Source organism: Heptranchias perlo, chromosome 13 (genome assembly GCF_035084215.1).
Source record: "Heptranchias perlo isolate sHepPer1 chromosome 13, sHepPer1.hap1, whole genome shotgun sequence".
NCBI classification, from domain to species: Eukaryota; Metazoa; Chordata; class Chondrichthyes; order Hexanchiformes; family Hexanchidae; genus Heptranchias; species Heptranchias perlo.
In genome coordinates this window covers 59,131,038-59,148,130 of record NC_090337.1, presented here as the reverse complement: position 1 = coordinate 59,148,130, position 17,093 = coordinate 59,131,038, and the positions used below count along the sequence as shown (strand labels likewise).

General features: G+C 43.8%; 1 protein-coding gene across 1 annotated transcript in view; it reads right to left on the bottom strand.

Annotated features, from left to right (window-relative positions):
* The window catches only part of LOC137331632 (serotransferrin-1-like), a 74,978-nt gene extending 72,962 nt beyond the window's left edge, over positions 1–2,016 (bottom strand). The window contains exon 1 of the mRNA XM_067995559.1: positions 1,914–2,016. Coding sequence (XP_067851660.1) covers positions 1,914–1,953 — 40 coding nt within the window. The 5' untranslated portion in view covers positions 1,954–2,016. The remainder of the gene's footprint in view (positions 1–1,913) is intronic.
* Between the last annotated feature and the right edge of the window lie 15,077 nt (positions 2,017–17,093).

The window sequence follows — 17,093 nt, the reverse complement described above, 5'->3', positions numbered from 1 at the left end:
GACAGTGATATGCTGGGGAAAGAGAGCAATTATACAGGTGAGAGAGGATTGTGATTATGTAGGAATGAAGGGAGAGCTTCGTGCAAAAGAGAAAAAAAGGCAGCAATTATACAGGAGAGACAATTGTAAACAATTTTACAACACCAAGTTATAGTCCAGCAATTTTATTTTAAATTCACAAGCTTTCGGAGGCTTCCTCCTTCCTCAGGTGAACGTTGTTGGAAAATTCAGAAGTGGTTGTAAAAGATCCCATACAGGAGAGAGACAGACAAAAATTGTACAGGAGAGAGAGGACAGTAATATCTAAAAGAGAAAGAAAGACAGAAATTATACAAGAGAGAAAGAGGACAGTAATATCCAAGAGAGGGAGAAAAACAGAAATTATACAGGAGAGAGAGAGGACTGTAATATATAGCGGTGAGAGAGAGAGAGAGAGAATCATGATTGTACAGGATAAAGAGAGAGAGAACAACACAGGAGAGAAACAGGGCAACAATATCCAGAGAGAGAGAAGACAGAAAATTAAAGTGGTTAGCGAGCTTTGTTAAGGTGCAGGATTACCCTGTGAGCCATCAGATTTTAAACTGAGGAATATTTGAATGTGGTATCATATGGTGATACCACCATGTAGTCAATTCTGTTGCTGTTTAAAGTTTGGCCAATATGGTGGGCTTTGAGTGACATTTCTGGATTAGGTTTCAGGAATTTAGCTGCAGTGAGACACAGGGCCATCGTTCCCGTTAACGTAAAGCTCTAGTTTGCAGTTGCAGAATCCAATAGTTCACTTGGGGTGCCTGCTTACATTTCTTACACTTTGTATTGTGCCATAACTTTCACAGTGACTTATGTCTTTGTTGTGAAATTGGAACCCAGAGTTCTGTTGTTCAGAAACAATTGCCTTCTCTTCAAACAGGTGACACGACAGGCTCGAGCAGTGAAGTGGCAGTGTGACTCTCAGGCTGAAATTTCTGCCCTAAAGGTATGATTAGCCAGGTTACGCTGCACAACAATAGGCCAATCGATGCCATCGAATACAGGAGTAAATGTAAAAAGGAAATAGCAGTTTACAACCAATTAATCGAGTGAAGCTAATCGATGGGCATTAAAAGTACATTTCACTTTTCTCTGTCCTTCTGTGTGTGTATCTAACTCTGAATGTGTGTGTTTGTATCTCTGTCTCTCTGTTCTGGCTAAAAATTACCACTGCCTATCAACAACTTGCATTTATATAGCACCTTTAACAGAGTAAAATGTCCCAGGGTGCTTCACAGGAGCATTATCAAACAAAAGAAAGAAAGAAAGAGACTTGCATTTATCTAAAGCTAAATACTGCAGATGCTGGAAATCTGAAATAAAAACAGAAAATGCTGGAGAAACTCAGCAAGTGAGGCAGCATCTGCGGAGGAAGAAACAGAGTTAACGTTTCAGGTCAAAGACCTTTTGTCAGAACAGGCGTTTATATAGCGGCTTAGAATTCCCAAAGTGCTTTACAGCCAATGATGTACTTTCGAAGTGTTCTTACTGTTGTAATGTAGGAAACATGCCTGCCTATTTTGCGCACAGCAAGGTCCCACAAACAGCAATGTGATACTGACCAAATCATCTGACTTAGTGATGTTGGTTGAGGGATAAATGTTGGCCAGGACATCAAGGAGAACTCCCCTGCTCTTCTTCAAAATAGTTCCATGGGATCTTTTACATCCACCTGAGAGGGTAGACGGGGTCTCGGGGCCTCGGTTTAATTGTTATAAAAATTCTGTAAAGTATTGATCCTGCACTATTGGAACAAATGTTTTTTTTTTCATTTAAAGAGCTGAAAGTTTAAGATAAATAAATATATCTAGCAATGAATGATACATTTGGAAAAATACTTCTGGATAAATTCCCTCAAAACAAATAAGTTTAATACTCACAAATAATTCCCGAGAGCATAACAGCGCAGAGTAACGTCATCTTGCCAAACTGTGGATTGAAGGAACAGAGTAGTGGGGCTTCTGTCACAAACCAGCTGTGAGGCAGGCTTGTGATTGAACTTCTGTTCTCCCTCTCTCCTTTATAAAGTCTAGAAATGACTACGTCAGCAGCGCGAGAGGTAAGACTGATGTTGGCATGTTTGGGTTATATTTCACAGGTGCACTTACCGTAACTCAGCCACGCCTGATATATTCAAATAAGCCTTTGTTTACGCTACAAGGAATGCAGAGAGAGAACAGTGTGACATCTCAGAGGGGGCTAGAAGGGGATTTCCTACTAATTCTTAAAATTAGCCAAGTCAGATGGTAAATAAAGATAGTATTGTTTGGGCATTCAGAGAAAATATTTCCCTTCATTTGGTTTTCCGTATTTCATCATCCTCCAATTTTTCTTTTTGTGTGTACTCTTTTCTTGGCATTAAAAGCTTTATGTGTTTAATTTATTCAGCTATTCATTTTATTTACAAATGTCCTTATTTTCCTGTGTCTTCAATCATTTAAGTTAGAGGTTCACTTAATTCGGAGTTTAGAAATGCTTGTGTGCGACACTGGTGCGCAAACCCATCACATATCTGTGCAACAACTCTTTGTTCATTATTTTAACGGACGTGTTAATATGTAAAACAGGCATCTTGACACTGCCGATAAATAGCAAAGTGATATAATTTCTAGGCTCGGATCTTTTGTATTGGGGTGGGAATGGATTCTTTAAATACTTCACATATAGAGGGTCTCTCTATTCTTTACTTAGTTGGGGAGAGGCTCTTCTTGTCCTTTCATGGTCCCATCACTCCATCTTGTTTAATTTCTCTTGTGCAGCTCTGTCTTTTATCGATGTGCTCTTTCAGCTTATTCTTATCTATTCCCCTCTCTCGATTATTTTTCCTTTGATGCTCCTGACTAATCTTTTTCCAGTTTTTGCTGATGTTTGACTGTTTTTTAAAAATTTCTTACATTTTTATTCACATTCCTTCCACTATTTATTTTATGGTTTGGTTTTTCCCACTATTTCCACATGTCCTTCTTTCCTTTCTTCCTCTTTCTTCTCTCCTTTCTGAGCCTACTTTTTTGGCCTTTGTTTCCTTCTCTGATTTTCTCCTCTGTTAAAGTTGCCCACTCTTGCTGGGGAAAGAGTATAGCACTATTTATATTGGGAAGTCCAAAGGCATTGTCTTTGGTCCCCGCAATAAACTCCTTGAGCATAATTTAAACATGGTGGCGGGAACTCGGGGTGGGGGGCCAGGGGGCAGTTGCGGGGGGGGGGGAGGGGGGTGGTGAATAATTACGTAGGAAACCTGGAAAAATTTTCTGTGCATCGGCTCGAGCGGTCGCAACTAAATTGAAGGCCCTTAATGTGACTTCCAGGTTTCGCCTCTCCAAGCTACGCAGTGGGCATATTGCACATCCAAATGACGTGTTGTGAACTGGAGTATTCAAAGGGTCATTGCAAGCATGGATTTTGAAGGAGAAAGGAGGAATCTTCAGAGATGCAGCATTATAGGAATAAGGCAGCACACTGTCTTAGCGACTCCTCTCTTGAGTTGCTACTGGCTGGTGTCAGGAGCAGGAGGGACGTTCTATACCCGGCTTACTAGGCGAAGCGCCCTGCTCTTGCCACCAAGAATGCGTGGCTGGAGGTGGCAGAAGAGCTGATCAGCAGGAGCACGGTGGCAGGGTCATGGGTACAATGCAGGAGCTGCTTTAATGATCTAACCAGGTCAGGAAAAGTGAGTACAGTTACTGATTCACCTACATCCTGTGGTGTACATTACCACCCCCCTCCCCCCACTCTGTCTTGCCAAGCCGACTCCATCACATCACTCCTCACACCCGCTTAAGTTTCATCATCAACTTACCTTCACTTTCAGCACACTTCCTCACCTCTCCGTTTGTGAACCCACCACTCCCACTCACCCCAATCCTGATTCAATGTGATGAATCTGTTTGATAGTCTCCCACTGATGCATCTGCTTCATTGGCATCCTGACCCAAAGCAATGCATCCATCGGTTAACCCCGTCATGTTCACTCACTCACACGTCAGATCTTTCTCCCCTTGTAGGAGAAGAGAGTGCAAAATGCACGGGAGAGGAGTAGGACTGGAGGGGGGCCACAACAAATAGTGGCCCTGACAGATGCAGAGGAGGAGGCATTGGATCTGAGCCGCATGGTGGAATGCCTGGCCAGCGGAGATAGCAAGACTGGCAACCTGCAAACGGCTGGTGACAGAACTTTAACATCCTTCAAACACACCATGAATTGATGTTATCAATGATTGACCTGTTGCACATCTCACTCGGCTCATTGCAAACTAACTTCTGAGATGATTGTTAATTTTGCTTTATCTTCTCTTCCAGGGTCTTCAAGGATTGATGACGAGGCAGAGCCATGGAAGAGGACGATTCCTCAGAGGAGTTCCATTCCTCTGAGGGTACACCGTCACATTATATCCAGCCATGCACCAGTGCAGATACTGGCACTTCGGTGGGTCCTGTTAGGCGGATAGTTGGGTTGTTACCTGGTGATTCACACTCACAGGTGTGCACGAGCAGACACTGGTGGCAGAGCCAACTGTGGAGAGTCCGTGTCGGGAGGCGCATTCCTCTTCAAGCTCTGCTCAGCTGAACCCAGATGATGAACCCTGGGGGATATTGTTGAGAGTGAGAATGATCGAGGTACAGCTGCACCTTTGCGAGGTAATGGAAAACGTGTCACGCACACTCTCCACAATAGCAGATAGGATGGAGGAGTCCAACTCCATCGCTACTGGATTGGTGGCGCAGGTAAGTGTGGGAACGTCTTCAATGGAGAGAGTGGCAGCCTCCATCGAGCTTCAAGCACGACTCTCTAATGAGTCCATGCAGGTCATGACAACGGCCGTGCAGACTCTGGATGCCAACGTATCTGCCACCTTAAATAGGCAGATAGAAACTTCATCCGTGTAAGCGCCACATCTCCTCACCAGCCTGCTATCCAACAGAGAGGTGGGTGTGATGTGACGTTGACGTGGGAGAGGGGTGATGGAGAAAGCGGACATGGAAGTGTGAACTCCACTCAAAGAGCTCCCACGACTCACCCGTTGCCCTCCCCCCCCCCCCCCCAAACCAGTATCCACAATGCCTCCTCTCCTGATGGCCCAGTCTGCCCCTGCACAGGTGCAGGTGGAGCAGTCTTTGGCGGGGTCCTCACGGGCTCCAAATCCCAGAGGTCGTAGGCCGAGAGCATCTCAGCAGTCAGGGCAGGGACCTGAGCAACCCGCCACTACCTTTGCTGAAGCCACAGGGAATGCACCATGCAGGAAGAGGAAGGCTAAGGTTTTATAATCATCAAGGGTATGCACACGGGTGTCTGATGGAATGTCATGTTTTTCATTTATATATTTTTTTTGTTAATTGCACATTAAATGTTATAATTCTCACCACCACTGCCACGTCTTGCCCATTCTTGTGTCCCTTTTGTGAAAGCGCCCTTTCATGTGCTTCATCATGAACGCCAAGACATGTTGCCCTATTGGGCGTCTGTACAATGTATGTGCCGATCTGAATTCTCTGTATTTTCACTGCCCGCCCACCCCCAACCCACCCATTCTTAGGGGTTAAAATTTACCCCCTTATCTCCAACTCCATCCCTTTCCCTGGCTACTACCTCAGGCTGAACCAGATTGTTTGTAACCTCCTCATTCTATTCAATCCCAAGGTAAGCTTCCAATCCTATCTCCGCCTACTCCCACCTCTGTAACATTGAACTGCTTCAACCCTTATCCCACCATGTCTGCCACTGAAACTCTCAGCAATGCCTTTCTCGCCTCCAGACTTGAGTACTCCAATGGTCTCCAATGGCCTCCCTTCCTTCATCCTCTGTAAATCTCAGCTCATCCAAAACTCTGCTGCTGGTATCCTATCCCACACCAAGTACTGCTCACCCCTCACCCCTGACCTACATTGGCTCTCAGTCAGCCAACACCTCAAATTTAAAATTTTCACGCACGTGTTTAAATTCCCCCCTTATCCCTGTCAACTCCTGCCCCCGAACGCTCCATTTCTCTTCACTTTGGCCTTTTGTCCCTTTGGCCCGCCATTGGCAGCAGTACCCTCGGCCACCTAGGCCCCCTGGAATTCCTTTTCTAAACCCCTTTGCTTCTCCACCTCCCTATTTTCCTTTACGACCCTCACTGAATCCACCTCTTTGATTAAGCTTTTGGTCACCCATCCTAATATCTCCCTTTGTCTCAGTATCCATTATTTTCTTTACACCTTTGTGCTGTGAACCATTTTTTCTACATTAAAGGTACTATATAAATGCAAGTTTTTCTTGTGTTGAATAACTTAATGTTTCTAAGTTTGAAACTGTGAGTGTCAACATCAACACTCCGAGGTCAGGTACAACATGAGTTAGATACACAGTAAAGCTCCCTCTACACTGTCCCATCAAACACTCCCAGGTCAGGTACAACATGAGTTAGATACAGCGTAAAGCTCCCTCTACACTGTCCCATCAAACACTCCCAGGTCAGGTACAACATGAGTTAGATACAGCGTAAAGCTCCCTCTACACTGTCCCATCAAACACTCCCAGGTCAGGTACAACATGAGTTAGATACAGCGTAAAGCTCCCTCTACACTGTCCCATCAAACACTCCCAGGTCAGGTACAACATGAGTTAGATACAGCGTAAAGCTCCCTCTACACTGTCCCATCAAACACTCCCAGGTCAGGTACAACATGAGTTAGATACAGTGTAAAGCTCCCTCTACACTGTCCCATCAAACACTCCCAGGTCAGGTGCAGCATGGGTTAGATACAGAGTAAAGCTCCTTCTACACTATCCCACCAACCACTCCCAGGTCAGGTACAGTATGAGTTAGGTACAGAGAAAAGCTCCCTCTACACTGTCCCATTAAACACTCCCAGGTCAGATACAGCATGAGTTAAGTACAGAATAAAACTCCTCCTACACTGTCCCATCAAGCGCTCTCAAATCAAATATAGCACAGGTCAGCTGCAGAGTAAAGCTCTTTCTACACTGCCCCATCAAACATTCCCAGTTCAGGTACAGCACGGGTTAAATGCAGAGTAATGGTGGATTTACTCTATAAGTCTATCATCAATGCTGAGTAGTTTTCAAGTCACACTAGAGAATTAGGCCGCATTTATGCTGGAACTGTAACATTAGTGCAAAACAAAATTATTTCACATCAACAGTGCCGTTGCAGTGTAAACATAGCATAAAGCACCCTCTGTTGTATCCCATTGTTTTGTGCTATAACCATAAATTCGGAAAAGCACTCCCTACTGTGTCGTTTCCGGCTTCCATATCTTCCACTGCTGTTGGCCTCGCTGAGTGACAATGCCACCCTCGGCCAGATAATGCTGCACTCGGGACAGTTTGTGTTGTGGACCAACACCAATGAGCAAATAGTTTGAGACCATTCCAAGCTCATTTGCGGTGTTGCCAACTCATGACTTAATTAACAATGTGTTGATTTTACCTTGCTGTTTTAATATCTGCAGTCACAAGGATAGAGAGGGAGAGTTAATGATGCAAAATCAACAAACTGTTCACAAAATCACAGTTGTTGCAGATGGTGCGTTTCACAGTGGACCCATAAAGTAATTAGAGGGAGAGCTAAGTTGGATCAATATCCAGGTCATAAAGCAGAACAGATAATATTCTCACTCATTGGCCCATCCAATGCTCCCCTAACAAAGTGAGGTCTGTTCACCTGAAGCTGTAACAAGAAACCAGCTACACACCTTCAATTCAAAACAGAAACTGAGCCTCAAGCCATGGGTCAGCAGGAAGGGTGTTACAGACTCGAGGTTTCATCCAACCCTCTTTTGTTGACACAAAAATGATGGTTTCCCCGAGCACATTGCCTCTCCTATCAGCTGAAACCTGTGCCCCTACAAGTGCCATGAACGGAACAGTGTGCTTGGGATTAGCAGTCACCTCCTAACTGAGGTATCAAACACTGGAGATCGCATGACATGCCCACCACATTCTCCTAATACTGTTGAAAGGCACAAAATCCCACTCAGTCAGACTAAAATTAATAGATTAGTAATAGTTGAATAATGCACACAGAAGCAATGAAACACAGCAAGGTGGAATTATAGTTCCTAAAATTCCAATTCCCACAACCTTTGCTGAATCTGGTAGCAATTGGATGCACTGTGTCTAGCAGGCCTGGAAAAGTCATTGTTCTGGGTGGGATGGGGGGCAGACACAGGGGAAATAGTTCTGAATGGCACAGCTGCATGATTTATAACTGGACTGCGCCTGAAGCAGAACCATCGGGCAGAAAGATGCAGCAGTGATTCCAAGGAGAACCGCCAACAGTGCAAAGTACAAAAGCAAAGAGGTAATGCTATACCTGTACAAATCATTAGTCACACCACAATGGGCTGAATCTGTGTCTTCACAGCCTGGACGGTAGTCTGATGGTTTGGATGGCCTACTCATTTTTATATCCTGCTCAATTTTCATTCGATTGGTTTCAATGGAATGTAAATCAGGTGGAAGATCCATTTCGCCAGATTACTGCCCAAGTGGTGAAGGTGGAAATTTACCCCATTGTGTCCAGTTTAGGATGTGTTACTTTACTGAGCACATCAAGGCCATGGAGAGGTGCAGGACAAACACACCAAGGTGATCCCAGGGAAGAGAGGCATTAGTTATGAGGAGGCACGAGAAAAAAATGGGCTCTTTTAATTAGAGCAAAGAAGGTTTAGAGGTCATCTAATGTAAGTATTCAACATTATGAAAGATTTTGTCAAAGTAAATTGGGACACAATGTTTCCACTGGAGTTGGTAACCAGAGGGCATAAATTTAAGGTCATCACTGAGAGAACAAAGGGAGGGAATAGGATTTTTTTTACACAGAGAACATGGACTGTCCTACCAGAAACAACGGTGGAAGCAAAATCCATAATAGGGAAGTGTGTAAATATTTGCAAAAGGAAACGTTTAAAAGATAGGGAGAAAGAGCAGGGGAACAGGAAGAGAGATAGCTCTTTCGGAGAGCCAGCACAGGAGCGATGGGCCTCCTTTCGCGCTGTAAAATTTTATGATTCTACAATTATTAATATTATCCCATACTTTTGTCCCTGGAATCTTGTTAATGATTGGTTGATGGGTCTATAGTTACCTACTTTATCCCTTGCTCCTTTCTTGAACAGAGGTGTTACATTGGTAACCGTGCTCTGGCACAAATTCCACATCCAAGGATGTTTAAAGGATTCTGGTCAGGACCTCTGTTATTTTCTTTTTGACTTCCCTCAGCATTCTAGGATGTCTTTTTGACTTTGAATTCTACTGTCAGTGCAATACTTGAGTACTTTAAAATTAATAACAGTCCACATAGGGTTGAAACACTTTTTTTAGAACACATTTCTTATACACAATAATAAGCAATATGATTTCTGGATGAAACAGTCTTTTGTAGACTTTCATAATGCAATGTTGTACATAAATGACGGTATAGGGGGAATATACTGGCATGGATTGAGAATTGGTTGACAGACAGGAAATAGAGAGTAGGGATAAACGGGTCTTTTTCCAGGTGGCAGGCAGCGACTAGTGGGGTACCGCAGGGATCAGTGCTTGGGCCCCAGCTAGTCACTATATATATCAATGATTTGGATGAGGGAACAGAATGTAACATTTCCAAGTTTGCAGACGACACAAAGCTGGGGTGGAATGTGAGCTGTGAGGAGGATGCAAAGAGGCTCCAATGTGATTTAGACAAGTTGGGTGAGTGGGCAAGAACATAGCAGATGCAGTATAATGTGGATGAATGTGAGGTTATCCACTTTGATTGTAAAAACAGAAAGGCAGATTATTATCTGAATGGTGATAGATTGGGAAAAGGGGAGGTGCAACCAGACCTGGGTGTCCTTGTACACCAGTCGCTGAAAGCGAGCATTCAGGTGCAGCAAGCAGTTAGGAAGGCGAATGGTATGTTGGCCTTCATTGCAAGAGGATTTGAGTACAGGAGCAGGGATGTCTTACTGCAGTTATACAGAGCCTTGGTGAGACCACATCTGGAGTATTGTGTGCAGTTTTGGTCTCCTTATCTGAGCAAGGATGTCCTTGCCATAGAGGGAGTGCAACAAAGGTTTACCAGACTGATTCCTGGGATGGCAGGACTGACATATGAGGAGAGATTGGGTCGACTAGGCCTATATTCACTAGAGTTTAGAAGAATAAGAGGTGATCTCATCGAAACATATAAAATTCTAACAGGACTAGACAGACTAGATGCAGGGAGGATGTTCTCTATGACTGGGGTCCAGAACCAGGGGTCACAGTCTCAGGACACGGGTCATGCCATTTAGAACCGAGATGAGGAGAAATTTCTTCACTCAGAGGGTGGTGAACCTGTGGAATTCTCTACCACAGAAGGCAGTGGAGGCCAAGTCATTAGATGTATTCAAGAAGGAGATAGATATATTTCTTATTGCTAAAGGGATCAAGGGATATGGGGAAAAAGCGGGAACAGGGTACTGAGTTACTGAATGGCGGAGCAGGCCCAAATGGCCTACTCTTGCTCCTATTTTCTATGTTTCTATGTAAACTTCCAGTCCACCCAGGAAGTTTGGAGTTCCAGCCAGTCCTAAAGCTCATGGTGGCTTAAAGGGGGAAGAAATTGGTTTGCGTTGAGCCCGTTTCTCAGGCATAAAAATGGGTGCAACATATCAGTTTTTGGGCACGAGGCCTCGTGCCTGATCTGTGACGATGACATGGTCACCGACATATTGGTCCTCGCTGTTTTTAAGCGTCCCGGGTGGCCGCCTGATAGCAGCCTTTGCCCAATGTATATATGCAAAGGGTCCAGCACCTGTCTCAGGACCCTTGTGCAATGTTCGCCAAAAGCAGGCGGAGCGTGCGCCGTGCATGCTGCGACTAGTTTTTCTGCTTCTACCGCGGGCTAACCAATGGAGGCCACAGCAAAAAAGGTCAGTTATGTGGAGTCAGGGGGAGCAGGAGTGCTCCTCCCAGCTCCATAGCACTATAGCGGGCTGCTGCCGGTCTGCAAACGCACCCCCTCCCGTTGCCCCACGTCCCCCTTCCACATCCCAACACTTAAAGCTGCTGGCGAGGAAGGCGGCCCAAAGTGGTCCCGCAGTGGAGCGACAAGCTGCCTCAGGAGGTGCAACAGGCCCCCGCACCTCGCCGCCCTCATTAAGACGTGACCCAAGGACCAATTTCAGGATATCCTCGGGCCAACCTCTTCAGGCGCACGCTGCAGTCAGTAACGTTTTACGCCAGCTGTCGGGCACTAACCAACTTCAATCCCAAATAATCCAAAGGCTTCTGGTGTTCGACTTGTCATCTCAGATTAACAACAGAATGATAGGAGATATTGAGTATCATGCTCATAAGCAGGTGCTGACACATCACCCAGGTCTCACATACCTGGAAATGATTTGACAATGTATAATTGAATTAGTAACTGGAACAAAGCCCTGAGTTCCTGAATAATTTCCAGATCAATCTCTGACAATTTGTCTCTGACTTTCATTTTGTATTTTGGTAAGAAAACACAGTTTCCATTTTGACTCTAGCTGTTTCATAACTGTACAAGATATAATTCAGAGAACTCCCTGATTTGTACTTTTCTTTCTCATATACATATATATATAATATATATATAGTTATATCTATATAGTTTTAAATATAAACTCTTACAAAGAGTACACATGACTCCTAGTTAGCCAAACCTAAGTATGGTGGTGTGAGCTGACAAAGTCTGTTATTGTACTTCTTGTGGGAGTGCTCCAGGGTAAGCTAACTTTGGATCAAGGTGAATTGTCTACCTCAGATTCAAGCTGCAAACCTATATCTCACCAGCTAACAAGCTGGGCTCCCAGATACTATAGGGATGTATTATGTGTTACAGGGAAATACTACCTATAATTTGCTCTGCACAGACAAAAAGCCTCTCATAACCCTCTGCTCCATTACAATTTTTGGGGTTTTCATGCTAGATATTCTCTTGGGGTCAATGTTACTGGTTACTCCCATAAGCAAACTTTGAGTCCTTTACAATCCAGATTGCACCCTTTTCTGCCTAAGGTCTAGTTAAGTGAAAGCATGGCTCAGTGATTGTAATAGTCAACCCTTGCTCCATAGACCAGATCCTGAAATAAGACACATGTCTGTGTCTACGGAAGACAGACTGAAAGGCACTCGTTTGAGACTGAGAAAAGCTTCAGGACAATAGCTCATTTACTTACATAATACACATGAATGAACAGTACACAACTTTTGCAATGAGAGCATCAATTAACCAATCCTCCTTAGTAATAACAAATAATTGGTAAGCTAGAGTTTCTCTCTGGGAACAACAATCAACACCCCCTTAATTCTGTGAGATGGAGGGGTTGACCTATCAAGTTGTCAATCAAACATACGACGCTGTGGTGACAGCCTATCTCTTTGATGTGGGAACAGGAGACTCCCATGCATCTGTCTTAACTAAGCCCCACACTGCGCAAATGGAATGATACCAGGACTCACATCATAGGACACTGATTTCCATATTAAAAGGAGCCTATCGCCTGATTTAGGCCGGCGCTTTGGACAACCGGCTGTAGGCCCCTTTTAAAATGGCGCCGGATGCATCGCCAGCGTTACCGGGGCGGCAAGGCTTCCAACCCCCTCTGAAGGCCGTTACCGCCAGGCAAGGCCATTCAAAATCAACCCTAAAGGCTCTTATAATATGTTACATTTTCACTCTCTCACCAAAGTTTCCAAATGCCTTCTAGCTCAATAGACAATTGTCTACATGTACTAAGTCGATAATTTAAATTAAATACTTAATTTCTTAAACTTTTGCTTTAAAGCTTTGGGCGTGAAATCATAAACATCAAGAATAGCCCGTTTGACAACATCATACTGGACATAAGAAGATGTCACAAATGCTTTATTGCTAAGTGATGTTGAGAGACAAGTTGCCCATATATCTGATTCCACCTATGGTGGGAAGCTAGTAACTCAAACACCCAAATAAAACTAGCAGTGCTGTCTCCTTCTTTAAAATGTAGAATCAAATTTAATTTAACAAAATTACAGGCAATGTGTTTGATTTTGTTATGTGTTTCTCCATCAGTTCAAGAACACGAGAATGCTCATTCTGCTCCTCAGCTTCACGTTGGCATCAACATCCATTCTACATTGCTCGTCTTCCTGTCTATGTCACTCTAACTGCAGTTGAAATTTTGGCTGTTTTGCTTTCTCCTCTACAGCCAGATGAGCCAACTCAACCTTTTAATCTTAATCCTTTGCTCTTGCTGACATTTTTAAACATCACTGCTCGCTATGGTGCAATTCCATCAACGGGCCTTGGGTCCCCTACAATCTAAGACATTTATCTGCCAAATGTCTAGTTAAGCTATAGAATCACCCAAGTAGTAACGGAGAAACCTTGCTCTGAATACCGGCTACTGAAATATGCCACATGCAGCCACACTGTTCTGTTTTTGTTGCTTAAATAGAAAGAAAGAAATGCAGGGCTATGGGGAAAGAGCAGGGGAGTGGGACTAATTGGATAGTTCTTTCAAAGACCCAGCACAGGCACGATGGGCTGAATGGCCTCCCCCTGTGCTATATGATTCCATGAATTCTTCTCTATTTACAGAAGGGTTGCACCAATCAGAAGTCACAATATGGTTGAGGACAATCATTCAACTCAGCCTCATCCATCCAATTGGAAGCACCTAGAGACCCCCATCAAACTTTCCAACAAAGGTTTTAGCCTCCACTGCCTTGCTTGGACATCTATTCCAAGTATTATTTTCCATTATTTGGAACATGGGCAACGTGGCAAGGCCCATCCCTAGTTGACCTGAGAAAGGAGATGGTGGGCCTTATTCTCGAACCGTTGCAGTCATTGTGGTAATGGTGCTCCCTTAATGGTGTTGGGTAGGGAATTCCAGCATTTTCATCTAGTGACAATGAAGGAATGGCATTATATGTCCAAGAACTTTGCCATTTGGTCAAGAATGGGCTGCATTATAGAGAAGCCCTCCCTGGTAAGTGTTGTTATGGCATTGGACTCTGCTGCCATCTATATCATCCACCACACATCTTCATAAGGTCTATGCTATGCCTTCATATGGTTCTGATGCTCTGCAAGCATTCAACTTTTCATGGCAGGACCCCTGAGATCAGCATCTGAATGTCCAACAGGCAGGGTCTGATATCTCCAAAGCTCCACTCAGGTACACCATGCTCCACCTCCAATACCTCGCCCTCTGGATTCCTTGTGAGTTGTGAAACACCCCACGTCAAGTCCTCATCTATGCTATCTGTATCAGCATGTTAACCTATCTGGGCTGGTGAATGCAAGTGATTGGTTCATGATGGAGTGTGCCAATTTCTGCTACCAGTGCCAGATGTTGAAGGTTCTGCCACTGGATGTTTCTCTCTCTCTGCAGCATCTTTCTTGTTTCCAGCTTCTGTGGAGATAGAATCATAAAATGATACAGCACAGAAGGAGGCCATTTGGCCCATTGTGCCTGTGCTGGCTCTTTGAAAGAGCTATCCAATTAGTCTCACTCCCCTGCTCTTACCCCACAGCCCTGCAAATATTTCCCTTCAAGTATTTATCCAATTCTCTTTTGAAAGTTATTATTTAATCTGCTTCCACCACCCTTTCAGGCAGTGCATTTCAAATATCCCGGGCCTAAGTTTGAGCCCCGGGTTTTTGAACTTGCAGCGTAAAAAAATATTTCCTCATGTCGCCTCTGGTTCTTTTGCCAATTACTTTAAATCTGTGTACTCTAGTTATCAACCTTTCTGCCACTGGAAATAGTTTCTACTTAATTACTCGATCAAAATCGTTCATGATTTTGAACACCTCTATCAAATCTCCCCTTCACCTTCGCTGCGCTAAGGAGAACAATCCCAGTTTCTCCAGTATCTCCATGTAACTGAAGTCTTTCATCTGGTACCATTCTAATAAATCTCCTCTGCACCCTCTCTATGGCCTTGACATTCTTCCTAATGTGTTGGTTAGGATTGGTTATAATACTCCAGCTGGGGCCTAACCAATGTTTTGTAAAGGTTTCACATACCTTTTGTACTCAATGCCTCTATTTATAAAGCCAGGGACCCCACATGCTTTTTTAACAGCCTTCTCAACTTGTCCTGCCACCTTCAAAGACTTGTGTACGTACACCCCCAGGACTCTCTGTTCCAACACCCCCTTTAAAATTGTACCATTTAATATATATTGCCTCTCCTCATTTTTCCTACCAAAATGAATCACTTCACACTTCTCTGCGTTAAATTGCATCTGCCATGTGTCTGTCCATTTCACCTGTCTGTCCATGTCCTCCTGAAGTCTGTTACTATCCTCCTCACTGATTACTAATTTTCTAAGTTTTGAGTCATCTACAGACTTTGAAATTATGCCCTGTATACCCAAGTCCAGGTCATTAAAATATATCAAAAAGAGCAATAGTCCTATCATTGACTCCTGGGGGACACCACTGTATACCTTCCTCCAGTCTGAAAAACAACCGTTCACCACTACTCTTTGTTTTCTATCCCTTAGCCAATTTTGTATCCATGCAGCCACTGCCCCTTTAATCCCATGGGCTTCAACTTTGCTAACAAGTCTATTATGTGGTACTTTATCAAATGCCTTTTAAAAGTCCATATATACAACATCAACCATACTACCCTCATCAACCCTCTCTATTACTTCATCACAAGAAGAGAAGTTAAAAGGAGATAGAGGTTTTCAAAATTATGAATGATTTGAATAAATAGTGAAAAACTATTTCTCTTGGTCAGTGAGTTGATAACTAGAATGCATAAATATAAGATCAACAACAAAAGAACAAATGGAGGGTTGAGAGAAATGTTATTACACAGGGATTGTTAGGACAAGGCATGTCCCACCAGAAACAGTGGTGGAAGCAGAAGGTGGATAAATATTTTAAGAAGAAAATTTTAAAGGGTATTTGGAAAGGGCAGGGGAATGGGACTAAGTGGATACCTCATTCAAAGAGTCAGCTCAGGCATAGTGAGCTGAATGCTAACCAAAGGATTTAAGGGATATGAGGCTAAGGCGGGTATATGGAGCTACATCACAGATCAGCCATGATCACATTAAATGGCAGAACAGGCTCAAAGGGTTAAATGGCCTATTCCTGTTTCTATGTTCCTTCCTATGTTGCTAATGGCCTCCTTCTGTACTGTAAACATATCTGATTTAATCTGGCTGTGTCTCATTGCTTATGTGTACTTAACCTATAAACAAATCTATTATTTTTAACCTGTACATATTGATCTGATGGTGTGGGATGTTCCATCTTTTGAAAGAGCCTAGAGAATGTATTGGGCATCCAACATGATCTCCAATGTTTGATACCACAGATAGGGGGTAATTGTTCATCCTGAGCCTGCTACCCATGCAAAACATGTATAGGGGCATTGGCTTCAGTCCATAAGAGACTTTGTCTGCTCATGGAAAACACATTTTTTTCTGTGAACACAAGAGAGTTGGGAGACAGTCCAAACCACTAACACCCTTCCTGCCAACACATTACTCGAGGCTCAGTTTCTGATTTGTATTGAAGGTGTGTAGCTGGTTTCTTGTTACAGCTTCGGGTGGACAGTCATCACTTTGTTGGGGGAGGATCGGATGGGCCATTGAGTGAGAACTTTATCCTTTCTGCTCTATGACCCGGATATTGATCCATCTCAGCCCTCTCTCCAATTACTTTAGGGGCCCATTGTAAAATACACCACCTGCAACAATTACAATTTTGTGAACAAATTGTTGGTTAACTCTTCTCCCTTCTATCTTTGTGACTCTTAGGTATTAGAATATAAGAACATAAGAAATAGGAGCAGGAGTAGGCCACATGGCCCCTCGAGCATGCTGCACCATTCAATCAGATCATGGCTGATCTTCGACCTCAACTCCACTTTTCTGCCCGATCCCCATATCCTTTGATTCCCCTAGAGTCCAGAATTCCGTCTATCTCAGCCTTGAATATATCCAATGACTCAGCATCCACAGCCCTCTGGGGTAGAGAATTCCAAAGATTCACAACCCTCTGAGTGAAGAAGTTCCTCTTCATCTCAGTCCTAAATGGTCGACCCC